Raw genomic sequence first — 26,897 nt, 5'->3', positions numbered from 1 at the left:
CAAGTTGTTCACTTGCACGCCTTCCCAACCCTTTAAAACTGGTAAAGCTTTTGCACCTTTTGCTATTCTCTCTGACCTCTAAGAGATAGCCACGACAGTTCTGAATTTCCCCAACAAACTGTTCCTTTCACCCACAGAGTGGTCCAGTTTGGTGGTTTCATTGCACCCTGGCTGTGCCGGCTTGGACAGCATGGCCCCCACAGGCTCGTGTATTTGAATGCTTGGTCATTAGGGAGTGGTGCTACTTGAGAGGGATCAGGGGGTGTGGCTTTGTTGCATTACTGGGAGTGGGCTTTAAGGTTTTAAAAGCTCAAGCCAGGCCTAGTGTTTCTTCTCCTGCTGCTTCTCCAGGACCATGTCTGCCTGTGTGCTTCCTCCATGCTGATAGTGGACTAAACCTCTGAACCTGTAAGCCAATTAAATGCTTCCCTTATAAGAGTTGCTGTGGTCACGGTGTCTCTTCCTAGCAATGGAACAGTGACTAAGACACAGGCTTACCGTCACCCTGGTACATTTCTTACTATTTTTGTATCGCATGTGACATTGTGCTAGATACCTTAATCAGCTTATTTGAAATGTAAAATAAATCTATACCAAATTACAAAAATAAAAGTAACACAGAACACAAAAAATTTCTGTGGTTAAAAATAAACTCAGCAAAATCCAAAAATATAGAAACTGGTGACATCCTCTGACAGACACAAAGGGAAGAGGCCATCTTTGAATTGAACACACTGTCTCATCTGTGGGCAGTCGGGGAGGTTTCCTTATGCTTCAGCTAGCAGATCTGTCCATATCTTGCCTTTCTGGTGTCCTCCCCTCAGGAGGACTCCTTCAGGGTTCCAAAACATTTTAATCTTCCCTCCTCCCAGTGACTTCCTTCCTGTAACTTAGGTTCTCTCCGTTCCTCACCCATACCCAATACTACGGCTCTGCAGCCCTTGGCTTCTTTCTGTGTCTGTTCTCTGAGGTTCCTTCTCAATGGCCTGGATCACCTCACCATTAGCTACTGATGACATTACTGTGTGGACAAACCTCATTAATGCTGCTCCTTCACGTGCAAGACCACCCAGGACAGAACACAGAAGTTGTGAAGCAGTCAAAACAAATGCCTACCACGCTCCAAGCTCCCGCCAAGACCAGGCCCTGCAGCTGTAGACCTGAAGCTTACACAGTCTACTCCTTCTCCTCTCACACACCAATGACTGAAAGGACTCTGTAGTTTCCTCAGACCTGGATCCCTCCACATTTGTCACCACATGAATTGTCAATGCAGACTTCTAGGACAATGTCAAAACCCTGTTAGCTGGCCCGGACCCATCATCCTTCCAACTTCAAATGAAGGATTTAATGCATCTGGAATCTACTCTAGAATGTACTCCCAGACTGGGCTCGCCCTTGTCTTATCCAGATGACAGCCGTAGCTTGCTGGCCCCAAAGTGTAGACTCATATCCTCCAATTAAGAACCTTCAAGGATTTCCCCTATCTTAAAAATGAAATCCAGCATAGTACATGACTTTAATCATAATACTCAGGAAGCTCTCTGTAAGGGTCTCTGTAAGTTCAAGGCCAGCCTGGTCTACAGGGTGAGTTCCAGTACAGCCAAGGCTACATGGTGAGTCTCAGTTTGTAAAACAACAAAAAATCCATGACAAAACAAAAACCAACAATAACCAAAAAGGAATCCAGGTATTTGACACGGTCTCCACAGAGAGCTCATACCACACACACGTGCCTTCCTCCCTCTGCTCTGCATACACTGGCCTCTGTTCCTCTCATGGCTTAGCCTTTCCTGCCTCTGGGCCCTGTGCTTGCTCTCTCTGTGGCCTGGTATGCTCTTCTCTTGGTTTCTGCACTTGGTTCTTTCTCACTTTTTGGTGCCCAGCCAGTTGCTTAGAGAAATCTTTCCTTACCAGTGTGTCACTATCTATGATGATGAAGTCTCAACTGAGCTCTGCTCACCTTCAACTGCAGGGTAGTTCCATGACGCCACCGTGTGCTGTGAATGTGAAGGAAGGGTGAGTGTGTGCATGCGTGTGTGTGTGTGTGTATGTGTGTGTGTGTGTGTGTGTGTGTGTGTGTGCATGTGTGCATGCTTGGGTGTGTCTGTGTTTGTATTTCATCATAAGGTTCTAGCGCTCAGCACATAGCAAGTGCTTGATATACACAGACTGCCGAGTTAATCTGTGAGTGGATGATCAGATGATGGTGTGAGGTTGGGATCTAAAGTCTGGAGAGAGGCTTGGGCACTTATCAAAATACAAAATTTAGTGTCTATGGTACTTACAAAATACAAAATTTAGTGTCTATAATACTGCCCAGAATGTGCAACTGAACTCCCCTGGTCTCCTGAGTGGCAGAGAGAAAGACAGACTTCAGGTATGATGTCTGGTTCTTGCACAGTCTTCAGAGGCTCAGCTCAGGTTTCCTCACTAAGTCTCTCATCTCAGGATGCCTATGTAAAATAAAAATGCAATGCCCAAATGTTCTATGATGTCCTCACCACCTCAGAGGCCAGGACGTGCTGAGCACACTAACCAGTGGCAACGCTGCATGCAGTATGAGGTATGTCTGGGGCTTGTAAGAAATTTGGATTTCTTTTCAAGAGCAATAGATGATGGTTCTGACAGGGTTTCAAAGGGACAAGTCACACAATGAGGTCTATACTGTGGGTTAAGGGAGGGTGCAAGGGTGAACACGGAAGCACTCGTCCTTCAGAACAGAACATAGTTACAGATCATGTCTAGACGAGATTGGTTATTGGTCATTGGAGGCCAGGCGCGCCCTTTCTGTTACCAGGCAGGTAGCGAGAGTGCTTCAAGTAGTGCTGCTTTGCTGTGGACTGCAGGGTCGGCGTGTCTCTCCTCTGGGAGGAAGCCTGGGTGGAGACACTAGTTCCTGTACCCACCGGCTCAGATGGCTTCAGGTCCAAAACACTTTCAAACCTGAATCAAGAGACGGTAGTTTAAGTCAGGAGGGAAGGGGGTGGCACATCATCAGGGAGATACTGGTGACCTGCAGATCCAAGTCAGCCTCCTCATGGGGACAGACGTGCACTTGCCTGCAGAGGGGGTCGTCACTCTGTCTCTTCTTGTTTTTGACATCTATTCTGGTGAGAGAGGAACTGAAATCTAAGTCAGCCAAGTCGGCCCAATCATCAGAACCCTTGGTTGACCTGGAAATGAGACCCCATCTTCTCCTGCTCTTTGGTTTCATGTCACCGCTTTTCTGTTCCAGGCCAGCTAGGATTTTCTGTATATGCAAACAGAGAAGAAGGAAAAGAAAAGCAGCATCAGTAGGGTTTAATCTATCAGTGATCTGTGTGTGTGTGTGTGTGTGTGTGTGTGTGTGTGAGTGTGTGAGTGTGTGTGTGTGAGTGTGTGTGAGTGTGTGTGTGTGTGTCCGAGTCTGTGTATATGTAGGGGCATGTGTGCATCTGTGTGTATGTAGGGGTGTGTGTGTATGTGTGTGTGTATTTGTGTATGTATTTGTGTATGTATGTGTGTGTTTGTGTGTGTGTATGTGTGTGTGTATTTGTGTATGTATGTGTATGTTTGTGTGTGTATGTGTGTGTGTATGTGTGTGTCTGAGTCTGTGTATATTTAGGGGTGTGTGTGTGTGTGTATTTGTGTATGTATTTGTGTATGTATGTGTGTGTTTGTGTGTGTATGTGTGTGTGTATTTGTGTATGTATGTGTGTGTTTGTGTGTGTGTGTATGTGTGTGTGTATGTGTGTGTGTGTATGTGTGTGTCTGAGTCTGTGTATATTTAGGGGTGTGTGTGTGTATGTGTCTGAGTCTGTGTATATGTAGGGGCATGTGTGCATCTGTGTGTGTATGTAAGGGTGTGTGTGTGCACGTGCGCACGCATGCTGGGGAATGGAATCCACAGCCTTGTACATCCATTAATAAATAATTTCTATTCTGAATTTCTGTTGTTACAGTAAGAAGGATTGAAGTACGGTACTATCCTACATGCCCCACTTGTCTGAAAATGCAAACCCATAAACTCTGTCTCTAACTCACCCTGCACCACTTACATTTTTTGTTAAACTTCACAAAGTTACATGAAACAAAAATGTAAGAAAAGAAGATCCGAGAAAGTATCCTGACTTATTCTCTTGCTACTGTGATAGAACACCCTGACAAAAGTGCCTAAGCAGGCCAGGAGGTGGTGGCACACACCTTCAATGCCAGCACCTGGGAGGCAGAGGCAGGTGGATCTAGGAATTCAAGGTCAGCCTGGTCTAGTTCCAGGGACAGCCAAGGCAACACAGAGAAACCTTGTCTCTAGAAAAAAAAATCAGACCAAACCAAACCAAACCAAAAGTGCCATAGCAGAGAAAGCGCTGATTCACCCTGAAATTTCAGGTTCCAGTCCAGAACCCAAGGCAACAGTCACAGCACCCACAGTCAAGAGCGGACAGCGATGAGTTAGTGCACACCGCTGCTCGGTTTGCATTCTCCACTCAGGAAGTCCAGTGGGGCCCAGGAAATGCTGCACACATTGAGGGGGTGGGGGTGGGGCTCTTTCCACCTCAGTCAACCCAATTAAGGAACCCTTGGGCTGGAGAGAGAAGCTCTGTGGTTCTGAGTACACACTGGCCTCACAGAGGACCAGAGTTCACTCCCAGCACTACATTAGACAGCTCACCGTAATGCTCCCGAGAACTTAGCACTTCTGGCATCATACACTGTTTATTTAAAAATTAGCTGAAAAAAGATTTACACGCAGTTAACAGCCCGGCATTGACATCAGCTCCCCACAACAATATGAGAAGCAGTGTGCAGACAGGAGGATGACTTCCTGGGCCTTAGGATCTCTCATGATCAAGGACAAACTGTTCAGGGCGGTGGGGGAGGAGTGGAAATTAAGATCTTCATCCATAGACGAAGAAACTGACTCTGTGGGGGTGGACAATAATCATACCCAGCCGTCCTGAGTTTTATGAAGTCAGGGTTCCCATTGCCGTGAGACGACACCGTGACCAAGAGTAAATAAAGGGGGAGGGGCCTGTCTCACTTTACCCCTCCGGTACATTGCTTCCCAAATCTTGCTAGGCTTGTCTTCTTACACACCCCAGGGTCACCTGCCCAGGGGCTGTAGCACCTACAGTAAGCTGATGTCTGAGCCTCCCACATCACGCACTGATAGAAAATCCACTATAGGCTTTCTCACAGGCCAGTCTAATGGGGTGCTCCCCTCTTCTCAAACAAGTCTAGCATTCTAGTGGTGAAACATGTCTATAGTCCTAGCACTCAGGAATGTGGAGGTAGGGAGACCAGAAGTCACAGGCCAGACTTGGTTAAACAGGAAGTTCAGGTGAGATCTCGAAGCCAACCGACCAACCAAACGGCGAGCAGGCAGTGTTTGCCAATACTCAGGCCAAACCAAGTGACACAAACACGCATGCACTATGCATGTTTTGATGATAGGATGGATACACTAGGTACTATTCTTCTCGAGTATTAACTAATTCAGTCCTCCAAACAGTTATATGAGGTAGACATTACCATCGTTTCTGTATAAGAGGTGAGACACTATGGAACAGAGAAGCCAGATAACTTGCTTTTGGTTACCCAGCTGCTGAAGAGTCTACTTGCCAACACTGCAGGAGCGTGTGGTGGCTTGAATGAGGATGTCCACCATAGGGACGTTTACACTTGCTCTCCAGTTGGTAGCGCAGTCTGGGTAGAGTTAGGAGGTGTGGCCTAGGAAATATGTCACTGGGGTTGAGCCCTGCCAAACCCAGGTCCCATTCGCCATGTGCTCTTTCTGCCTGGTGTCTGTAGCTCAAGATGTGAGCCCTTAGCTTCCCGCTCCTGTTGCCATGGATCTGCGGGCTCTAACCTGCTGGAGCCACAAGCCCAAATAAACTCCTTCTTCTCTAAGTTGCCTCAGTCATGGTGTTTTATCAGAACAGCAGGAGGGCTAATACACAATGGTACTGAAAGACAGAAGCTGAATGCAGACCTCGGATCACGAGCCTTCCTTCTCACAGTGCCATGGTACTGTGAGGATAAATGTTTGTGACCCTCACCTGAAAGGGAAAACATTTCACACACTATCTGTAGCCAGAAGAAAATAACCGAGTGAAGAAACAAGCATGCGTGCAGACACTCAACACTTACTGGCGGGAGATTCTTGTTGTGGAGGGACGGGAAGAATGGTGGGTTTGGCTGGCCCTCCTGCACGTGGCTCAGCTGCTCTGTCCTAGAGGCTTCGCCCTTGTAGGGATATACAAAATGCTGATGGGGTTGACTGGCTTGGTTTGGTCGTGAAGAAATCAGTGTATGCGCCTTGGTTGGGGCCTGGGCAGGAGGGGCTGGCTTGACGTAAGGAGGTGGGCCTGTCTTGTCTTGGACATCTTTCTGTGGCTTTCCCGAGTCCTGTGTGCTGATGCCCAGTGGGTGTCCGATCTGGAAGTAAGGGTATCGAAGTGCCTGGAATGACAAATGAGGCATCAGGAGAAAAGCAAAGAAGGGACAGTAGGCACCATCGTGATCAATGGACAAGAGCTCACGTGGTCACTACAGGCTCTTAGCCAAACCTACTATAGAAACCAAATTCTTACATTGGTGATTCCCCTTCTGTTTCTCCATATCTGAGCTAACAAAACATTTGCATATCAGTTGCAATATTTAAAATTATTTGGATAAAGCAAACGGTATGAATCTGGGAGTGGTGGAACATGTCTATAATCCTAGCACTCAGGAATTTGGAGGTAGGGAGACCAGAAGTCAAAGGCCAGACTTGGTTAAACAGGAAGTTCAGGTGAGGTCTCAAAACCAACTGACCAACCAAACGGCAAGAGCTAAGCAGGCAGTGGTTATCTCTGCCAATACTCAGGCCAAATCAAGACTACAACACAACACACTTAAGCCATCCCACTAAGGCAAGCTTTAGAAGCAAGTTGCTATGGATAATCGAGTTTCTGGTTAATCAAGGAATAAGCCTTAATGTGTAGAAGCTTACAACTGTATGAAATTCTGCATGTATTCCCCAGAATTGGTTAATGGACGTCACTGAAAATAGCATTTTCTTAGTGAGTCTGGAACGTGAGTTATAGACATCTACAATTATTATGTGTAAGCACTAATGTAAAACCAGGCTCGCAGGAGGTGGGTGAGTGACCAGTGCTCCCTCAGCTCTTTTGGGTAGCCCAGAGGAGGGTGGGCAGGCAGATGGGGGAGCAGCCCCCCTCAGAAGCCCTGCCTCCTAGATTATAGGCAGCTGTGCTATCTATCCCAATTCCTGAAGAAGTGACTAGGAAAAAATCACTCAAACTATCTAAGATGTGGCTTTCTTACCCACAGGAGTGAAAACAAAAATATTTACTGCGTGGAGTCCTCATTAAGTTGAAATCACATAAAACAAACCATGGCACAGGCAAAGTCATGAAAATGTTAGCTGCAGTGACCTGCCTGGCTCTGTCCATCTGCTGTTCTGTCTGGGCTATCTGCCCACGAGGAGCTGGGTTTGCAAGGTCTGGTTACTTTGCGGCAATCCAGGCAGGCTTATCCATCAACTACAGAATGATGCTATCATGCAGGACACATTTAAAACACCTCCAAAGGCAGACAGGCACACAGTTCTGTTCTGTTCCGAACTACTCTTTATTCCTTGACAATTTTATGTTCATTTTCACTGCAGATCACATATATATCATTTATTGTGATATATAATGGAAACTATATGCTAATGTTCAAAGCAAACATAGTTTAATCTTAACTATTTTAATTGTGCGCATCAAGGTTCAGGTCACCTTAAATTCCTCCAGTTCATAGGAGTTGATACTATTTTTTCAAACATGTTAGCAAATGAAAAACTTATGACTTATAGAAATATTCAGAGTTAGGTATAGATTTCCTAAGAAATGCTTTGAACAGAAAGACAAAACAAAACAAACAAACAAACGGGCAAACCTGACTAGCAGTTGGTCGTTTCTTGGGATCCCACTGAAGCAAGTCTCTCAGGAGCTGAATTGCTTCGCTGCTAGCATTTGGAATTAGTGTCTTTAAGTTATTGGGTATGCACTGGGGCCAGATGAAATTCATAGCACTTGACAGCTGGTAGCCTTCAGGCCAGTCAGTCTGCAGGAAAAGACAGGAAATGGTGCTCACACCGTCACTGTGACTGCAGTCAGGGGTCTTCCACGTGCACCCATAACAGAAAGGCAACTGTGCCTCCATTGATGTCACTAGATAGGAGTATATAATGGGGCCCAGGGCTACCCTAACACAGAGGAGCCTGCATGCAATCTGAGAACCAGCAGACAAGACAGTGATCCCCACCAGCTTAGTTTGTTTTACAACCTTTACGGAAGGAAGACTGTCCATTTCTGGAGGACTGAGGATTGAAACCCAAGGCATTTTCTCTGCTGTGTTCCCTGACACATGGGTTTTGGAAACTGCTCATACATTTTTGAGGGGAAAACAAGATAAGACAAGATAAAGCAAAAGCCAGATTCCTAGTCCAATATATTTGTGAAACTCGATGTGTTATCACCAGCCTGACGAGGCTAAGTATTTATCCTGAGAAGCCAGAGACAAAGCTGTTCGCCCACTCTCCATGCTTTCACACACCCATGTCTGGGCACTGAAGGCTGGAAAGAACCATGGGGAATCTGAGAAGCTAGGCATGCGGTTCTCTCGTTTCAACACTGCTGTCCCATACAGCATCCTGCAATAGAATGTTGACCTCTTCCTGGAGCTAACAGTTACTATGAATACCATCCAATCAGACAGTTCCTGAGAGGATGCTTAGTGTTGTTGAGTATCCAGAAATAATTCAATATAAATCCTTCCCTTAAAAATGTCACCACCTTTAAAGGACACTTCATATTCATCAAAGGAAAAATCCACCAAGATGAACTCTCAATCCTCATCTTCGATTGGTTTATATACAAGTGTGCAATTTCTAGGCTTGAAAGTAAAATGATGCTATCTGGTGCTGGATAGAGGAGCCTTATTTTTTATTATGGCAGCTTGCTATTTTTGTAACATGGTGATTTGGTTGAACACAATAAAGTACAGTAGTAACTGATCTCCCCCTCTTCCTGGATGAGTGAGGAGATGATTAAATGTTGATGTCAGCATCCTTGAGCATATTCAGATGAGCTTCTGCTTCTGTTGAAAAGGATGCTGTGTTTGATTGTGGTCCGAAGCTTTGAAGCACTACTTGGCATCTCCTTCCTTGGAGGTCTCACTGTTTAAACATAACAGAATTGATAGCTTGTTGGTAAGGTGAGGTCCAGCTTGTCTCCACTAGGTCATCTTCATGTGAATCTGGTGGTTATACGGTTTTGTTCTAGGGATATTTCATTTTTTTAATAACGCTTTTAGCTGACATTCATGGAGAGAATGAATCCTTAGAACTGTGCCACTAGTGAAAGGAAATCCTGTCTAGAGTATGTTTCTTTACAAAGCTGTGTCACACCATCCTTTGGGCCCTCTGCTGGAAAAGTAGAATCAAGTCTCAAATAATGCCTTTTAAATTGTATCCTCTAGTATTATAGATGTAGGACAGTACTGTATCATACCTCTGTGGATGTAAAATAGCTTGTACCTGCTTTATGATACGTAGTAGTGACCGTGCTTTATCAGAGCTGTTTTTAATGATGTTGCTCAGAATGCTTTCTTTCCAGATGATGATTGAGAAGCTAATTTAAAAAAAAAATGGTGCCAGGTACCACAAGAGTAACAGAACTGTGCTGTTTTCTCGGGTTTTGTTTTTTTGCTTTTTTTTTTTTTAATGGAGTGTGCTGGATGTCTCTGCAGTTTTGTTCAGATGACTGCAGAACCTGGAAAAGCTGTTGCTGCTGTTGATGCATAACACACTGCTATTACTGGTCTTTTTATATAAATATAAATATATATATACAGATATATAATTTGAATTTTTTGAAACTTTACCTGTGCTGTCAACTTTCGAAAAAAGTATCCCCGTTTACTGTGTTGAGTTGGCACTGTACAGAAATTAACAGCCATATTGGTCTAGAAATGTTGAACTTAAGTTTTTTCCATTTGTACAGGGGTAACACACTGTATTAAATATGTAAGGTCTTATATACGTGGGTTTAATTACAAAAACTAATAAAGTATTCTCTAAATTAAAAAAAATGTCACCACCTTTAAAAGACAAAATAGGACATTTCTTTCAAAATGTAATAATAAAAAATGACAAAGTAGTAGATATAGATACAAAGAGGAAGAAGGCTAGCAGAGGACTTTGACAACATTATCATTAGCATGGTGGGAGTAATGATTCATTCAAACAATTAAAAAACAAACAGACAAACAAAAAACAAGGGGCAGAGAGACGGCTCAGAGGTTGAGAGCACTGACTGCTCTTCCAGAGGTCCTGAGTTCAATTCCCAGCAACCACATGGTGGCTCACAACCATCTGTAATGGGACCTGATGCCCTCTTCTGGTGTGTCTGAAGTTAGTTACAGTGTGCTCCTATACATAAAATAAATAATTCTTTAAAACAAAAAACAAAAGGAACTTTGCCTACTATGTATAAGGCCCTAAGTTTGATACCTAGTTCCACACACAGTTACACATACACACAAAGGAAAAAGTGGGGGGAGGGGAGGAGAAGGAGGAAAAGGAGGAGGAAGAAGAGAGAAGGAGGAGGAAAGGATATAAAGACAGAATTCATAACAGCAGTGGTACTGGGAACTGGGAAAATAGACACAAGACAAATCTGTGACCAGCATGGAACTCAGATACAGCGTAGACTGGAGAAGCATCAGTAGGAGTCCTATGGAGGAAGAAAGGGCTATCAGTGGTCACTAAGGAGACACTCATTCAAACAACATACAGAATGGGGTGTTCCAGGGTACAGAGCCACCGGTGCGCAGGATGGAGCAATGAGCTGAAGGGTCGACAGCATCAACACTTTTAAGTGAAGGTCAGATTGTAACCAGAACTGTTTTTTAGGAAGGTGAGGCTAGCCACAGACTGAAAGATAAGCTGGTGAGAGAGCCTGGAAGGCAGGGAGTAGGGACAGGGACAGAGGTGGGGTGGAGGGTGGGAAACAAGCCGAGAGATCCATGGGCCCAGCTTCAACTCCACAGTGAATCTGCAAGAAGCGGCCTCAGCTGAGAATGGTGGCTGCACATCTGTACTCCCAGTGCTGCAAAGGAGGCAGTGGCAGGTGGATCTTTGTGAATTCCAGGCCAGCCTGGGCTACATGATGAGACCCTGTCTCAAAGCCAAAACCAAAGCCCAAACCCAACCCAAACCAACCCAAAAAGCCTAGGAGCCGTAAGCCCCTTGGCCTCAAGACTGGCCCTCTAGGGACCATGATGATCACAGACAGAAATAGGGGACGGAAGAAGGAAGGAAGTGTGTTAAATGGTGAGCTCTGTGCTTCGGGTGAACTCAGCCGGAGGTGACTGAGTGAGGAGGGAAGGGCCCAAACAGTTACAAAGGAGAGAAGTGGGTGTCTTAGGGTTGGACTGCTGTGAACAGATACCATGACCAAGGCAAGTCTTATAAAAGACAGCATTTAATTGGGGCTGGCTTACAGGTAGAGGTTCAGTCCATTATCATCAAGGTGGGAGCATCCCAGCATCCAGGCAGGCATGGTGCAGGAGGAGCTGAGAGTTCTACATCTTCACCTGAAGGCTGCTAGTGGAAGACTGACTTCCAGGCAGCTAGGATGAGGGTCTTAAGCCACGCCCACATCGACACACCTACTCCAGCAAGGCTACACCTCCTAATAGTGCCACTCCCTGGCCCAAGCACATACAAGCTCTGTCACAGCGGGGACAGAGAGTGCCTTTGAAAGGCTTAGTAGACAAAGCTGGGCATACAATGGAGGACTCTGTAAAGGGTGAGACAGTATAGAGAGAAAGTAGAGAGCCATGACAAACACCATAGCTGTAAGCATAGAGAACGGAGATGCCGGCCTTGCTGGAGAACCTGAGCTAAGAAGATGGTCAAGCTCTAGAACAATCTCAGGTGTGTCGGCGCTGTACGGGACTGGGGAGAGGCAGAGCAGGAAGCTGCTGGCTTTTGCTCACGAGCCTTTGTTCTAGTCATTACCTTCTTCGGTGTTCCCAACACTTGGCAAATTTTGAAAATCGTGTCAATTTCACTGGCCCCAGGGAAAAGAGGCCGGAGGGTGTACACCTCTGCCATGATGCAGCCCACGGCCCAGACATCAATGGGGGAGCTGTAGTTGGTAGATCTCAGGAGTACTTCTGGAGCCCTATACCTGGAAAGACAAAGTTAACAGCTAGCTGTTGATCAGGGATTAGACTCAATAACAAGAAACTCTCTGTAAAAATATCTATTTCCCTAAATGCAATGTGCTACAGGGGCTTATGAGGACTCGGCAACTGTCACAGCCAGTAATGAAAATGAATAGTCTTAGGGTTGCAGAGGTAGCTCACAGGGTAAGAGCACTTGCTGTGCAAACTGGAGAAACTGAGTTCAAATCCCCAGCACCCAAGTACAAAGCCAGGCATGGCTTCCTGTGCCTGTAACTCCAGCATTGGGGAGCAGAAGAAAAGAGGACACTCAGTATCCTCCTCTGACCCCCATACCCCATGTGAGCACCATACAATCATGTGCATGAAGTATATACACACATACACCCCACATATATACACTCTACACACATGAAAGAAAAAGAGAGGGGAGGAAGGCAGAAAGAAATAAGGATCTACTCAAGGCTTCTTCAACCTTTTCTATTTATAACTCTTTTACCTCAGAAATTTTTATATTTTAAAAATTTAGGGGCTGGGGATTTAGCTCAGTGGTAGAGCGCTTACCTAGGAAGCGCAAGGCCCTGGGTTCGGTCCCCAGCTCCGAAAAAAAGAACCAAAAAAAAAAAAAATTAAAGATTACTGGTAATAAACCACACATTTATTTAATCCATTCTTTAGTGTACATATAATCTTACAGTTTATTAAAGGTGGAAGCAAAAATTCACCTATGGGACTGGAAAGATGGTTCAGTGATTAAGAGCACTGACTGCTCTTCCAGAGGTCCTGAGTTCAATTCCCAGCAACCACATGGTGGCTCACGACCATCTGTAATGGGACCTTTTCTTGTGGGTCTGGAGACAGTGACAGTGTACTCATACATACACCTAACGATGTTTTTTTTCTTGAGACAGTGTTTCTCTGTGTAGTCCTGGCTGTCCTGGAACTTGCTATATAGACCAGGGTAGCTTTCAACTCAAGAGATCTGTCTGCCTCTGTCTCGGAGTGCTGAGACGAAAGGCATGTGCCATCAAACGTGGTGAAAAGGATCTTATGTAGCCCACAATGGCCTCAATGTCACGATATAGCCAAGAATGACCTTAGATTTCTGATTCTCCTGCATCAGTGTGGAGATTACAGGATAGACCGTGGTTTGATGAGGTGCTGGGGTTGAGCCCAGGGCTCTATGCTCGGTGGGTGGGTACTCCACTCACTGAGACATAGTTTCTGCCTCATCTAATGATCTTCTTTAAACGAAACTCAGCCAGCAAACCAAACACCAATTATAAAAATCAAACATTCTAACACAATCCAATCCAAAGAGTTCCTAATTTAATACTAATTTGCTGAGGAATGATGGTAGGAAAATATTAAAAGTCTTTGTTTTCTACACTTAAACCATTATGTTATTCTACAAGAGCAAACACATCATCCAGACGGTAAAAACACTGCAGGATCACTGGCACTGTGCGTGGGAACAGCATACACATGACATGAAAACATGCATGTCATGTGTTCCGTACCAAAGCTGCAGTGAAGTCCCGCATGTAACATGGGATCACAGGCAGAAATACTCCAATCCGTTACATAGTTGATTTTGAATTAAGTTTAGTTGTACATTCAGAAACATTCCACCTTTGCCCAATATTTCACAACCCCACATTCAGTTACTTGGCCCCATACGGGACTGCGGCCCACAATTTTAAACACCAGCCTCTACTCCCCAGAGTCATTTACTGAAGTCTCTACCCCACCCCCTGCTCCTCCTCCACTTCAACCTCCTCTGAAGCCTTTAAAGAATTTGGTGTGTGGGTATGTGCACATGAGGCCAGAGGTGCTGGGTCCCTCTGGTGCTGGAGTGATAAATGGTTACAAGCTGCCTGAAAAGAGTGGGGGACCCAACTTGGGTGCTCCTGGAGAACAAGAGGTACTCTCAAGGCCCAGCCATCTCCCCACCACACAGGAATCTTCTCTGTAGTATCTTCAGAAACACAGGGAGGAACTGAGTAGGAAAAAGGAGAGGGAGCAGGGAAGGAGGATATGGGGACTCTATCCTCAGAAAAGCTTTCACAAAAGATATTTGTATGAGGGTTGGAGAAATGGCTCAGCCATGAAGAGCACATTCTGCTCTTGAAGAGGAACCAGGCTCAATTCCCAGCACCCACATGCGAGCGCACAACGATCTGCAAATCCAGTCCCAGAGGATTCGACCTCTATAGGCACCGCGCATGCACACGTGTACGCACGCGCACGCACACACACACACACACACACACACACACACACACACACACAGAACACTCATATACTCATACATAAAATAATAAATCTAAACACTTTAAAATTTACTTAGACTACAGAGACCACAATGGTTTTTCTTTTAAAATTGTTTTTAGCAAGCTTAAGCTTCATTCAGTAACAAGGTATCTGCAAGGTTTGAACTACTTTTTCCTTTTAGTGAGAATTAATCCTTATCTTTATGATTAATACTGTCCCTAGCATAATGTCTTATTGTTTATGTTGTTTTGATTTTTGTTGTTGTTTTTGAGACAGGGTCTTACTATACAGCCCTGGTCAAGCTGGAACTCATGATGTCGGCCAGGCTGGCCATGAACTCATTGGGTGCTGGGGTTAGAGGGGTGTGTCAGTATACTTGATGTCATTACACATAAGCTACATTATAACTGTATCTTTGGTGGGGGGAACAATTAGATAATTCAGAGAGAAAAAGCATTTACCATCTAGTAGACACATAGTCTGTGTATGGAGGTCTTGATCGGATTTCTCGGGCCAATCCGAAGTCCGCGATTTTCACAAGTTCTGGTCCCATGCAGAGGAGGTTCTCAGGCTTTAAGTCCCGGTGGAAGAAACCTGTGGGGAGAGAGAAGGGATCCAATTGCACACTTCCTTCTGCACTGCTCTCTGCTGCTCTAATACTCTCTTGAAAACACCTCTTTACATTTCTGAATACCTTAATGCAAGAAAGAGCAAGGTAGCGTGTGATTGTTGATCGACCTGAGGGAACTACATAGGCATGTAGGAAGAAGGAAGGACCTTTGCAGTGATGAATCTATGCGGACAAAATATGTAGGATCCAGAGAGTAGGTCAGAGCTTGAGGGAGGACAGGAGAGAGGACATCCTAAAAGACAGCAACTGAGAACTGCTTGACAGGTGCACAGGCCCAGAAGCAGGGTGAGGATGAGGGTTCATGGTTAGGTATGCACACCACAGCGGGCGATCCTGTAGCACTACAGAAAGCAAGAGCCCAGACTCCTTTTGTCTCTGTTGTAGCAGAAAGTGAGTGTGATGTGTTGATGTGTGAAAAGGCACTACGTGGCAATGCATGATGGGAAGTGGCAATGTTTTAAGAAAAGGACATTCCTCTGTGTTCACCGTCCTGGAGACAACTGGGTTTAGCATCTGGTCAAATTCTAAATGCATAGCTTGAAGACTCAGTGAGTGGCTTAGCTGGACCAAGTGAATACATCAGAGCCTAGAACATCATGCCTACATGAGGATGAAGGCACAGAAATAATCACAGGCATTCAAGGGGGACACGCGTAAGAGGAAGAAGTATTTCCCTCACGACACAGGGCCACCTGCTTTGACAGCCCAAGGAAGTGGGATCAGTCAGGTGTGACAAAAGATCATCACAGCAAGTTGTCTACTTTACAGCATATGTGTATTTGTCAACACGAGTCCATGTGTGTGCACGTGTACACTGAGAACATACACTATATTTCAGTGCTTCATCTTTATTCTGCCACTGTCCTGGCAGAGACCTAATGGCCTCCCGTAGACAGAGTTCTTCAAGAATCCTAACCAGGTTTGTAGTTAACCAGATATAAATAATTATAAGAACCAAACTTGAGGCTGTCAGCTGAAGAAACTCAAGAGTGATTCACTATTAGTCAAGAATGGCCTTTCCAATAAAAGAAAAAATCTGATATAGACCAATCCAGATGGCTATTATGAGCCCAATAAAAATATATTATCTGCCCACCAGATGAGTGACGCCTGTTCTAAATCGTGGTATAATTGAGTCACTGTGTTTGGGACCTTTACTCTTGTGAACACCTGCCAGTTCCCAGGAGGCTGACTACATGTACCCATCTGGGAAGCAAATGAAGAATTATGCAACTATTAGAGTTGTCTGCTGCCAATGTACCTAGTCTAGTTTCCAGGACCCTTGAAAACTGCGAGATGATCAGTTCTCTACCTAAAAATTCAAGTGCTCTAAAAGCCCTCCAGTGAAAGAAGAACCGGCAGGCAGCGTTTTCTTACCAACTGATAAAACTGTGGGAAAACTGAGTTATGGGAAGGGGGCAACAAGTCACTCACGACCCCACCAAAAACACCTGTCAGAGCCTGAGAGTGCCCAGCACGACTCTCTCCCTCTTGGCTCAGACACCTATATCTTGATTTGTGCTTTGAGTCTTTCAAGTCCATGTCAATGCTGACTCTCCTAGTAAACGTCCCCTCCCTCCTCAAATTGGGTAATTATTATTTAGAAACTTACATGGCATTTCTCTTAGAGTGACTCATCTGTCTTTGAACCTCCTCCCCCAAGAAACCCCCTCTGGCATCATCTAGAACACCCACATCAACAACTCTCATCTCTAACTCAGGCCATCCCGCCACATCGCCTGGTCCTCAAGCAAGCACCTGAGTCCGCTGTGAGCTAAGCTCTTCTAAGCACTGAGCACCCTTCCCAGCAGTCACATTGTATCCTTTCGCTCTTGATCCTTGTTCCACAGAGGGCATGCATGTCCTGCTTACCCGTCTAAGCAGCTTCTTTCTCCACACCTCATCTGTTTTAGTGAAATGCTACCATTTAATGAGACAGCTCAGCAAGGATGCCTATGGTCATTTAACCCTTTAGTGCCTGACTTTCCTTGTTAGTAAAATAGAGACTAGCGTCTACCTCACAGGTTTGCGTTGCAGGATAAAACACATTGTATCTATAAGAGCTTTTAGAGGGCAGCGCTGGCACATTAGCACCTTGTGAGAGCCGGTCATTTTGAGGACAACTCCTAGACAGTTCTCTCTGGTAACTTCCCCCAACCTGCTGAGGTGGGCTTGCATATATGGTGTCCTGTTTTTTTTTTTTTTTTTTTGGTTCTTTTTTTCGGAGCTGGGGATGGTGTCCTGTTTTGCAGATAAGAATTAAGGCCTGTGAGGCTAGTGACGCGTGCCATCTGTGGGAAGCTGGCAGGAGAGCTCTGCTCTGATTCCTGCCTGGGTCTGTGCTCTGCTGACGTGTGCAGTGTGGCCCATAACAATGAGCCCCCTTCTTCCTCCTGGCTCCTGACTTGACAATGGAAATCCTTCTAGCTGTGCCATTTAGAGATCACGCAGCAGTAGAGCGCTGCCTCAGTAAGAACCTCCCAGTTCAAAACGGCTTCCAGAACACAGAAACAGAGCCCTAATTTAAGTTCAGGGCATTGCCTGCCTGCTGAGTAACACAAGGCTTCCCTTTTCATTCTGACAGAGATTTTCATAAATAACTTCAAGGAAGAAAGGAAAACGCAGCCTCAAGGAAGGCCTTTCCTGTCCATATTCTGTTATTGATGACTCTGATTAAAAAAGGGAAGATGACTTTGAAGGAATCAGAGAAAAAACTGGAAGAGCTTGAAGGGGCTCGAGACCCCATATGTACAACAATGCCAAGCAACCAGACTTCCAGGGACTAAGTCACTACCTAAAGACTATACATGGACTGACCCTGGGCTCCAACCTCATAGGCAGCAATGAATGGCCTAGTAAGGGCACCAGTGGAAGGGGAAGCCCTTGGTCCTGCCAAGACTGAACCCCCAGTGAACGTGATTGTTGGGGGGAGGGCGGCAATGTGGGGAGGATGGGGAGGGGAACACCCATAAAGAAGGGGAGGGGGAGGGGTTAGGGGATGTTGGCCCAGAAACCGGGAAAGGGAATAACACTCAAAATGTAAATAAGAAATACTTAAGTTAATAAAAAAAATTAATAAAAAAGGGGGAAGATGACTGAAGAGTATTTAAACCTTAGGAATTTATGTGGCACATCTATTTTCCTGCTGTAAAAGTCATTTCAGATAAGTCTCAGCCTCTTTCCCTTCCTCCCTCCTCAATTTCCTTCCTTCCCCGAATCTAAAACTATCATGTTTGTATCAAGAAAAAAAAAATGTAGGCCACGGGAGCAGCAGCACAGGCACCCAAAGGGTCACCTCAAGGTCACACACTTAAGACAATGGTGAGTCTCAAAGACACAGCATCACCTCTAGGGCAAAACACCACCAAAAACCATTTCCATGTGTACTCTGACAGCCGTAAGGTGGGTCAGCGGGAATACAATCTGGATTATATTCCTGGGAGGGATATGTGCTCTGACATGGCTCTGTCAGTACCAAGCACAGCCACGTGCTCATTCCCCATGGGGAGTAAGATACTCAGTGACAGGAGACAGGGCTATGGCAACCACCTGCTGTACTGTTCTTCCCTCTCAGAGGACAGTACTCCCCGGGGGAAGCTGCACCTTCTCACTGTGAGAACGAGCTACCAGGAAGGGCTGAAACTCACTGGAGCAAGAAGTGTGTCAGACAGCTTTACTGCCACAGGAACCAACGTATATCCTGGCACATGCGCACTTAACCAAAGTCAAGTCACAACCACACCAACCCTCTAAGTTAAAAAACAAACAAACAAAAGAATACAAAACACCACATGTATTAGCTGTGTGTGTGTGTGTGTGTATGTGTGTGTGTGTGTGTGTGTGTAAATTTTACCGAGGCGTGTGTGTGGAGGTCAGAGGACAATTTGCAGGAACTGGTTCACTCTACTGAGAATGAACTCAGTCTGACAGGTTCGATGATAAGTGCTCTTACCCACTAAGCCACCCTTCTTTTTTGTCCCCTATACTCTGTCTTTTAAAAAGTTACTCATCATCATCACCATCATCACTATCATCATCATCATCAACAACAACAACAACAACAACAAAGAGCTGTGTGAGCCTCTCAGAGCCCCGGTCTCCTCTCCTTTGAAAGGCATAGCTACGCTATTCTTTCTATCTGTGATGTTGGCAAGGAATGAAAAGAGTAACAGATGGAGTTGGCTCCAACCAGAACCACGCATATCACTGTTGGGAACAATGTCAACGGCGACCATCTCAGGTGGTGAGGTAATGAAAGCGCAGGCCTGAACCTCCACAGCTGAACCTTCCCTTCCGCTGCACACACTCCCAGTGTCTAAGGCTGGAGAAGGAATGGCAGTGCAGAGTCACAAAGGGCTGCTGATGAGTGCTAACCTGTTAGCTGAGGACATTTGTGTCTGCACACATGCCCACACCCCTGTTTACGTGTGAGGAACAAGAGGGTCTGTACAGGGGAAAGGCATGTGGGCGTGTGTACGTACAGAGATAGGTACATGTGGATGAACATGTATGGAAGTGCATACATAGGTGGTCTGTGTCTGTGAGTTCATACACACTTCCTTAGGTGAGTCTCAGGAGAAAGGCTGCGAGTTCTTCCTAGCCATAGATATCTGAGCCTCATGCAAAGGCGTAGAAAGGAAGCCTCTTGCTCAGCTTCCGGGTTACGGAACAAATGACTAAAATTCTGTGACTGTTTCCCATTTGAAAATAAGCTGGCAGAGAAAGAACTCCCTTGGTTCCCTACTTTTCTCCTCTGAGCCCTTATGTGCCCTCTCCTCCTTGTCCCTAAAATACTGTGTTTGACCATTACAAACCACCCACTGTGAATTCTTGGGAGTCCCTTCTAAAGAGCCAGTCTCTTGGGTCAGTTGGGTCAGAACTCGCCTGTACTGGAAGTGGTTCACCAAGCTGGATTAACAAGTCAGCTCAGCCTTGTGTATCACTCATTGGTTACAAAGCCTGTGCTGGAGGAAGATAAGGGATGGCCTGTCTGTGTGCTTCGTTTACTCTGTAGCTGTGAAGCTCTGTAGCTGTGCTCTAAGCTCTTTACTTAAAGGTAAAGAGCAAATTGGTACTCAGCATGGATACAATGTGTCATGTTGCACAACATAACATTTTCCTACCCACTCTGGTAATTGCCAAAAGGTTTCAACCCAGACTCCTCACTGAGTAATGAATACATTTTTTTTAATGAAATGTTTACAGTGACAACATCCATAAACTGAGTCCATAGACTTATGCCCATACAAAATCAGTCACTGTCTACATGCTAATATGATCTCGAATGACCTCAGAGGACATCTGGTTTTCCCCCCACAGATGTCCAGGTGTTGGCTACATATTCAGGGAAAGTTACCAATGCAACCTTGTCTCCTCTGCAGTGGTTGGGACCAGTAATGTTCCAGAGGATTCTGCCTCATAGTCACTGCTGCCCAACCCTTCACAAACTCTGGTTAGAGGCAAAACACAAAGGGAGAATTTCCTGAAGGGCATATAGCTATGCTTCCCTTTGGACATTCGAAATCTCTCAGCGGACTACCCACACCATCCCTGAAGTGAGTCACAGCATAATTGCTTTCTCTGATCAGATGATGTGACTGGCCTACACAGTAAAGGATATCACAGAAAGCCAGCCTATGCAGCCAGATGCTGTGTTTACTATAAAATCATGTGACACAATGTCCCCTCCAAAGGGCCCATGAGAAAGTGTCTTCCTGGTCATGGTGCCCAGAATAGTTCTATGCCCAGTAAGATGGTTCAGCAGGTGAAAATCTTGCTTCTAAGTCTAACGACATAAGTTCAAAACCCATGTTAAGGATGGAAGGAAGAGGACTCATTGCAAGACCCCTGCAAGTTGTCCTTTGACCTCTGCACCCAGGCTGTCATACACACACACACACACACACACACACACACACACACACACACACACACACGGACACGGACACAGACACACACAGACACACACATGCGCTAGATAAATAAATGTAAAATGAATGTATTAATTTAAAAATAATAGTTCTTCTTTTGGTAATTAGTCTGTTTTTTGTTTTGTTTTTGTTTTTTTGTTTTTTGTTTTTTTTTGTTTTTTTTTTTTTTTGAGACAGAGTTTCTCTGTGTAACCACTCTACTCTGGCTATCCTAGAACTTCCTCTGTAGGGCAGGCTGGCCTCGAATTTACAGATATCCACCTGCCTCAGCCTTCCAAGTGCTGGGATTAAAGTTGTGCACCACTATGCCCAGCTAACTAGTCTATTTTTACGTCAAGGAAACTACACATGTTCTAACTGATCGTGTTTAACATTTTCCTTTGTACAACAAACTCAGAACCAAATCTGTTGCCTGTTTCTTCTACTGAAATAAAATTTGCTGGCATGCTGGACATGTCCTCCAAATATTAGGCTATCGGAATGCTACTGTTTACCCCCCACCCCCAGCCCTGACACACACAACCAGAGTATAAGACCCTGTTGCTGAAGACACCATTTATTTATGCTATCAAACATGGAAAAAAAAATCAAGCCAGTGCCCAACTAGAAGCTTCATCTTTATACACTCTGCAACCTACAACAGCGACCTGCCTTCAAAATACACTGTACAGTAGTGGCACCATGTTATGGGAGTAACCAACCACTCTAAAACAACCGGAGTTAAGGCCCACTCCATGATATGGAATCCATACTTCACACCATCAGTGAGGCCAAGAGACTAGGACTAGTGGCCCTAGGGAAGAACCTGCTACTATAGCAACAAAACGACTGTAACAGCTTATTTCTGTATACTCACAGGTCAGCGCACAGCTCACCCCTCATCAGTAGACGATACAGAGACCCACAACTGAACATTATATAGACAATGAGAAGCCTTGGAACACTCAGCCCTGAGTGGGATGTCTTTATCAAACCCCTTTCCACAAGGCTCAGGGATCTATGCAGAAGAGGAGGCAGAAAGGTTATAAGAGCCAGAGAGGGATGATTAACTCTAAGGAAATATCATTCTTCAGACACCACCAAGCGACATGGAGCGACATGAGATACATCAACCATACCCCGACTCCGGCCTCATGCTCAGATGTACGTACACAAAACAGATGCCACACTTTTTGCTGTTTTATGATTGTGATATAGTATTTTCTGACACCACCCTTTTTGAGAGAAAAAAAAAACCCATGAATTTGGGTAGGGAGGTGATAAAAATTTAGGAGTTCTTGGGAGAGAGGAAAGAATATAGTCAGAATATATTAAATGAAAACATTTCAGAATAATATTTTTTTTAAAAATGGGGCATAATGTGACTAATTACAGTCCTGCTGCATTCCCACCATATTGGACTTTCTTTTCTTCTTCCCTCCTCCCTCCTCTCTTTTTTTTCTCCTTCTCCTTCTTTTTCTTCTTCAGACAAGATCTTACTATGTAGCCCTGGCTCATCTTGAACTTGTAATGTAGATCAGGCTGGCCTCAAACTCATGGAGATCTGCCTGCCTCTGCCTCCCCAGTGCTGAGACTGAAGGACTATGTGAGCATACCTGGCTAGCTCCCTTAGGGCAGGAGGGAGGGACAGAGGAGTGACTCTTACTCCCACTGCATTCCTACCATGCTTTTGTCTCTTTATCAGTTTGCCAAATTTTAACTTATTTTGTTTCCCCATTTGCTTAGTTTAACCACTTTGACCTCCTTTGAAACAAACTGGAATACAAATGATGTCAGAAAATGGGCAGCAGAGTACTGGGATGCTCACAAGAGTTAGAGAGATGCTAACATGGGTTAGAGGGATGCTAGTATGGGTTAGAGAGATGCTAACAAGGGTTAGAGAGGTGCTAACAAGGGTTAGAGAGATGCTAACAAGGGTTAGAGAGATGCTAACATGGGTTAGAGGGATGCTAGCATGGGTTAGAGAGATGATAGCGTAGGTTAGAGAGATGCTAGCATGGGTTAGAGAAATGCTAGCGTAGGTTAGAGAGATGCTAACAAGGGTTAGAGAGATGCTAGCATGGGTTAGAGAGATGCTAACAAGCGTTAGAGAGATGCTAGCATGGGTTAGAGAGATGCTAGCATGGGTTAGAGAGATGCTAGCATGGGTTAGAGAGATGCTAACAAGCATTAGAGGGATGCTAACAAGGTTAGAGAGATGCTAACATGGGTTAGAGGGATGCTAGCATGGGTTAGAGAGATGCTAGCGTAGGTTAGAGAGATGCTAGCATGAGTTAGAGAAATGCTAGCGTAGGTTAGAGAGATGCTAACAAGGGTTAGAGAGATGCTAGCATGGGTTAGAGAGATGCTAGCATAGGTTAGAGAGATGCTAGCATGGGTTAGAGAGATGCTAGCATAAGTTAGAGAGATGCTAGCATGGGTTAGAGAGATGCTAGCATGGGTTAGAGAGATGCTAGCATGGGTTAGAGAGATGCTAACAAGGGTTAGAGAGATGCTAGCATGGGTTAGAGAGATGCTAGCATGGGTTAGAGAGATGCTAGCATGGGTTAGAGAGATGCTAGCATGGGTTAGAGAGATGCTAACAAGGGTTAGAGAGATGCTAACATGGGTTAGAGGGATGCTAGCATGGGTTAGAGAGATGCTAGCGTAGGTTAGAGAGATGCTAGCATGGGTTAGAGAAATGCTAGCATGGGTTAGAGAGACGCTAGCATGGGTTAGAGAGATGCTAGCATGGGTTAGAAAGATGCTAGCATGGGTTAGAGAGATGCTAGCATGGGTTAGAGAGATGCTAGCATGAGTTAGATGCAGCACAAAGATCTCAGAATTCCAATCTGTGTTTCTAGTTGATACATCAGTAAGTAGTAGGAAATAATTCTTAGATTCATCTAAGACTAACAAGCTTAACACAAAAACCAAAGAACATACACAGAGACACAGACAGACAGACAGACAGACAGACACACACACACATACACACACACACACACACAGGAAAATTCCAGAATCAAAGTCTAAAGGTAACGTATTCTGAAGACCACCATCAGCCTGTCAGCTCTAGTCTCTTCTAGAAGTGACCACAGAGCACATACTACTTCTATGTCACCTACCTAATGGCATTTCACGGCTGTTCAGAAGCACAATATTGTAAAACACATACCATGTTTGTGAATGAACGCCAGTCCTTGCAATATCTGATACATTATATTCCTTATTGCAGACTCTGGGAACAACTTATTTCTGTATGGACCAGAAGAAAACAAAGTTAAAAACCCAAGTTTCTGCATTAAAGAGAATCTCTGTGTTTGTGTCATTCTGGTTATATAGTACAAAATGAAGAAAATTTTACCAGATCTTTTGATAATAAATACCAGAGAAAAATAATCACTTGATGGTATAATGAAACTAAATAATAAACACTAAGTATATTCAGTTCTATTACAAAGAAGAGTAAACTTTTTATAATAATAATAAATAAGAAACCTTTAACACTATATCTAAAAATAATCTGGGCATAGTAGCCTATCTGTAATCTCAGGACTCAGAAGGTTCATATACAGCACTGGTTCTCAACTTTCCTAATGCTGCGGCCATTAATATAGTTCCTTATGTTGTGAGTCCCCCGCCGCCCCCAACTATAAACTTATTTCATTGCTACCTCATAATTGTGATTTTACAACTGTTATAAATAATATCTGATATGCAGGATATGATATGTGACCCCCTATAAAAGGGGTCAAGACCCATAGATTAAAAACTGCTGACATAGATGTTGAGTTCTAGGCCATTCTCAACTACACAGCAACTTTGAGGCCAGCCTAGTAATGAGATCACTTCTCAAAAAACTACAAAAGGAAGGGAAGCAAGCAAGCTGCTTCTCAGGGGTTATCCCAGGGCTCCAGGCACAGGAATGCGGTTGGGTCCTTCACCTAGCCTGCAGATTTCATCATTAGAGTTCAGAGGCATGGCCAGAACCAGAAAACTGAAACAAAACAAAAAGCATGTCTACTTTGCAATGTTAACTCATAAAAATGTGGTGAGGCTGGGGAGATGGCTCAGTGGTTAAGAACACATTCTGCTCTCGGTGGCGGACCCTTGAGAATTCAGTTCCCAGCACCCATGTTGGGGTGGCTTATCAGAACTCCAGCAATGGCTCAGAGCTGGTACCTCTGACCTTTGTGAGCACCTGTACACACACGTACTCCCTACATGGACAATTTAAAATAATAAAAATAGATCTCAAAGCCACTCTGTTAAAGGAATAAGGTTGTGGCCGAACCGTACCTTTCTTTAATGAGCTGGTAAAGGTTTTCCTTCATGTACTCGAAGATGAAATAGAGATGGTCGTTCTCCCTGATAACCTCTTTTAACTTCACTATATTGGCATGGTTGAGCTTCTTTAAAGACTGAAACATGGTGAGAAACAAAACAAAGTTAGAAAAATAAATCTGCCTAAAAGGGAAGTAATCCTTAAGCTCACATAGAAAGCAGTATCTAGTCTCAGAACTGAGAGGACACCATGAACTACATTTTATTGGTAATTTAATAAATGGTATTTTTCTGAGGTCACTATAACTATTCTAGAAAGATGACTTTGGTCAGCTGACTAGAAGGCTAGCATTTGAAGGTCAGCTGGTATTTCTGGCTGTTCCCAGCCCAGAGCAACAGGTCAGGACTATTTTTGTGGCAATAGGCCCAGACTATTTTAGGCTCACAGCTCCCGACCATGGAATTTGGGTGGTGCAAGTATCTAGAGGGGAACCAATAAAGAAAGTCAAGGTTTTAAATCTTCTAGCACTAGAGAGTACAGCTGGTTAAGGCTGAGATCACCAGGTAGTAGCCTGCAGACATGTTTAACAGGAGATTGCCAAAAGGACTGGGGAGCACAGCCTGACTGAGGAGCACAGCCTGACTGAGGAGCACGGCCTGACTGGGGTACACAGCCTGACTGGGACACTCGGCCTGACTGGGGTACACAGTCTGACTGAGAAGCACAGCCTGACTGGGGAGCATGGCCTGACTGACTGAGGAGCATGGCCTGACTGGGGAGCACAGCCTGACTGGGGTACACAGTCTGACTGGGGAGCACGGCCTGACTGGGGAGCACAGCCTGACTGAGGTACACAGTCTGACTGAGGAGCACAGCCTGAGTTGGGTACACAGTCTGATTGGGGAGCACAGCCTGACTGGGGTACACAGCCTGATTGGGGAGCACAGTCTGACTGGGGTACACAGCCTGATTCTAGACCTTCATCAGACTGTGTACCTAAGACAAAATGATCATTTAATCTCCAGGGAGGGATGAAGACATTGTGGATGAAATTCTGAGGGAAACTGAAGAGTGATAAAGGTGAGAAAGCCAGGCAGTAGCTGAGGGACACAGCCGTGGTTCAGAAGATGATACAGGAGTTTCTGATTTTCTATCCTGCATACATAGTTTTTAAAGTTCATTTGAATGTGGCTCTGTATGTACGACTTGCTGTACAAACCATCTGTCAATGGTGAACAAAATTGCTGACCTATTAGTGAGCAGCAACTGTATTCAAGTTCAATATCCAAAGATACTCAAACACTGGGAGTCCTATCTGGATGATCAGAGTTTGAATCTATTACCTTAAGAAGTCTTTTCCCCCAATGGGGCCATGAGATCAATACCGATAATCATAGAAGCTTCCCTATCTTCGAATTTCATTAAAAAGAACACCCTTTTTGTTAGGTGGTAATGGCATACACCTTTAATTCCAACACTTGGGAGGCAGGGGCAGGTGGATTTCTGAATTCGACGCCAGCCTGGGCAGAGTGAGTTCCAGGACAGCCAAGGCCACACAGAGAAACCCTGTCTC

General features: G+C 44.9%; 1 protein-coding gene and 1 long non-coding RNA gene across 3 annotated transcripts in view; one reads left to right on the top strand and one right to left on the bottom strand.

Moving 5' to 3' along the window:
* Cilk1 (ciliogenesis associated kinase 1) overlaps positions 1 to 26,897 on the bottom strand; it is a 55,348-nt gene that overhangs the window by 4,916 nt on the left and 23,535 nt on the right. Inside the window, exons 4-11 of one of the 2 annotated variants that reach the window (NM_138886.1) lie at positions 25,339 to 25,460; positions 24,215 to 24,294; positions 14,958 to 15,090; positions 12,056 to 12,227; positions 7,927 to 8,094; positions 6,133 to 6,444; positions 3,063 to 3,253; positions 2,798 to 2,946 (exon numbers count right to left, since the gene is read on the bottom strand). In NM_138886.1, coding sequence (NP_620241.1) covers positions 2,798 to 2,946; positions 3,063 to 3,253; positions 6,133 to 6,444; positions 7,927 to 8,094; positions 12,056 to 12,227; positions 14,958 to 15,090; positions 24,215 to 24,294; positions 25,339 to 25,460 — 1,327 coding nt within the window. The remainder of the gene's footprint in view (positions 1 to 2,797; positions 2,947 to 3,062; positions 3,254 to 6,132; positions 6,445 to 7,926; positions 8,095 to 12,055; positions 12,228 to 14,957; positions 15,091 to 24,214; positions 24,295 to 25,338; positions 25,461 to 26,897) is intronic. The other variant, XM_087563936.1, reaches the window with a different exon arrangement.
* Positions 25,848 to 26,897, top strand: part of LOC148004261 (uncharacterized) — a 7,074-nt gene continuing 6,024 nt past the window's right edge. Inside the window, exons 1-2 of the long non-coding RNA XR_015627914.1 lie at positions 25,848 to 25,887; positions 26,350 to 26,404. This is a non-coding gene — a long non-coding RNA (uncharacterized LOC148004261). The remainder of the gene's footprint in view (positions 25,888 to 26,349; positions 26,405 to 26,897) is intronic.

This window comes from Rattus norvegicus, chromosome 8 (genome assembly GCF_021556685.1).
Source record: "Rattus norvegicus strain SHRSP/BbbUtx chromosome 8, alternate assembly SHRSP_T2T, whole genome shotgun sequence".
Taxonomy (NCBI): domain Eukaryota; kingdom Metazoa; phylum Chordata; class Mammalia; order Rodentia; family Muridae; genus Rattus; species Rattus norvegicus.
The sequence above is the reverse complement of the archived record's forward strand: the minus strand, read 5'-3'. Positions and strand labels throughout refer to the sequence as shown.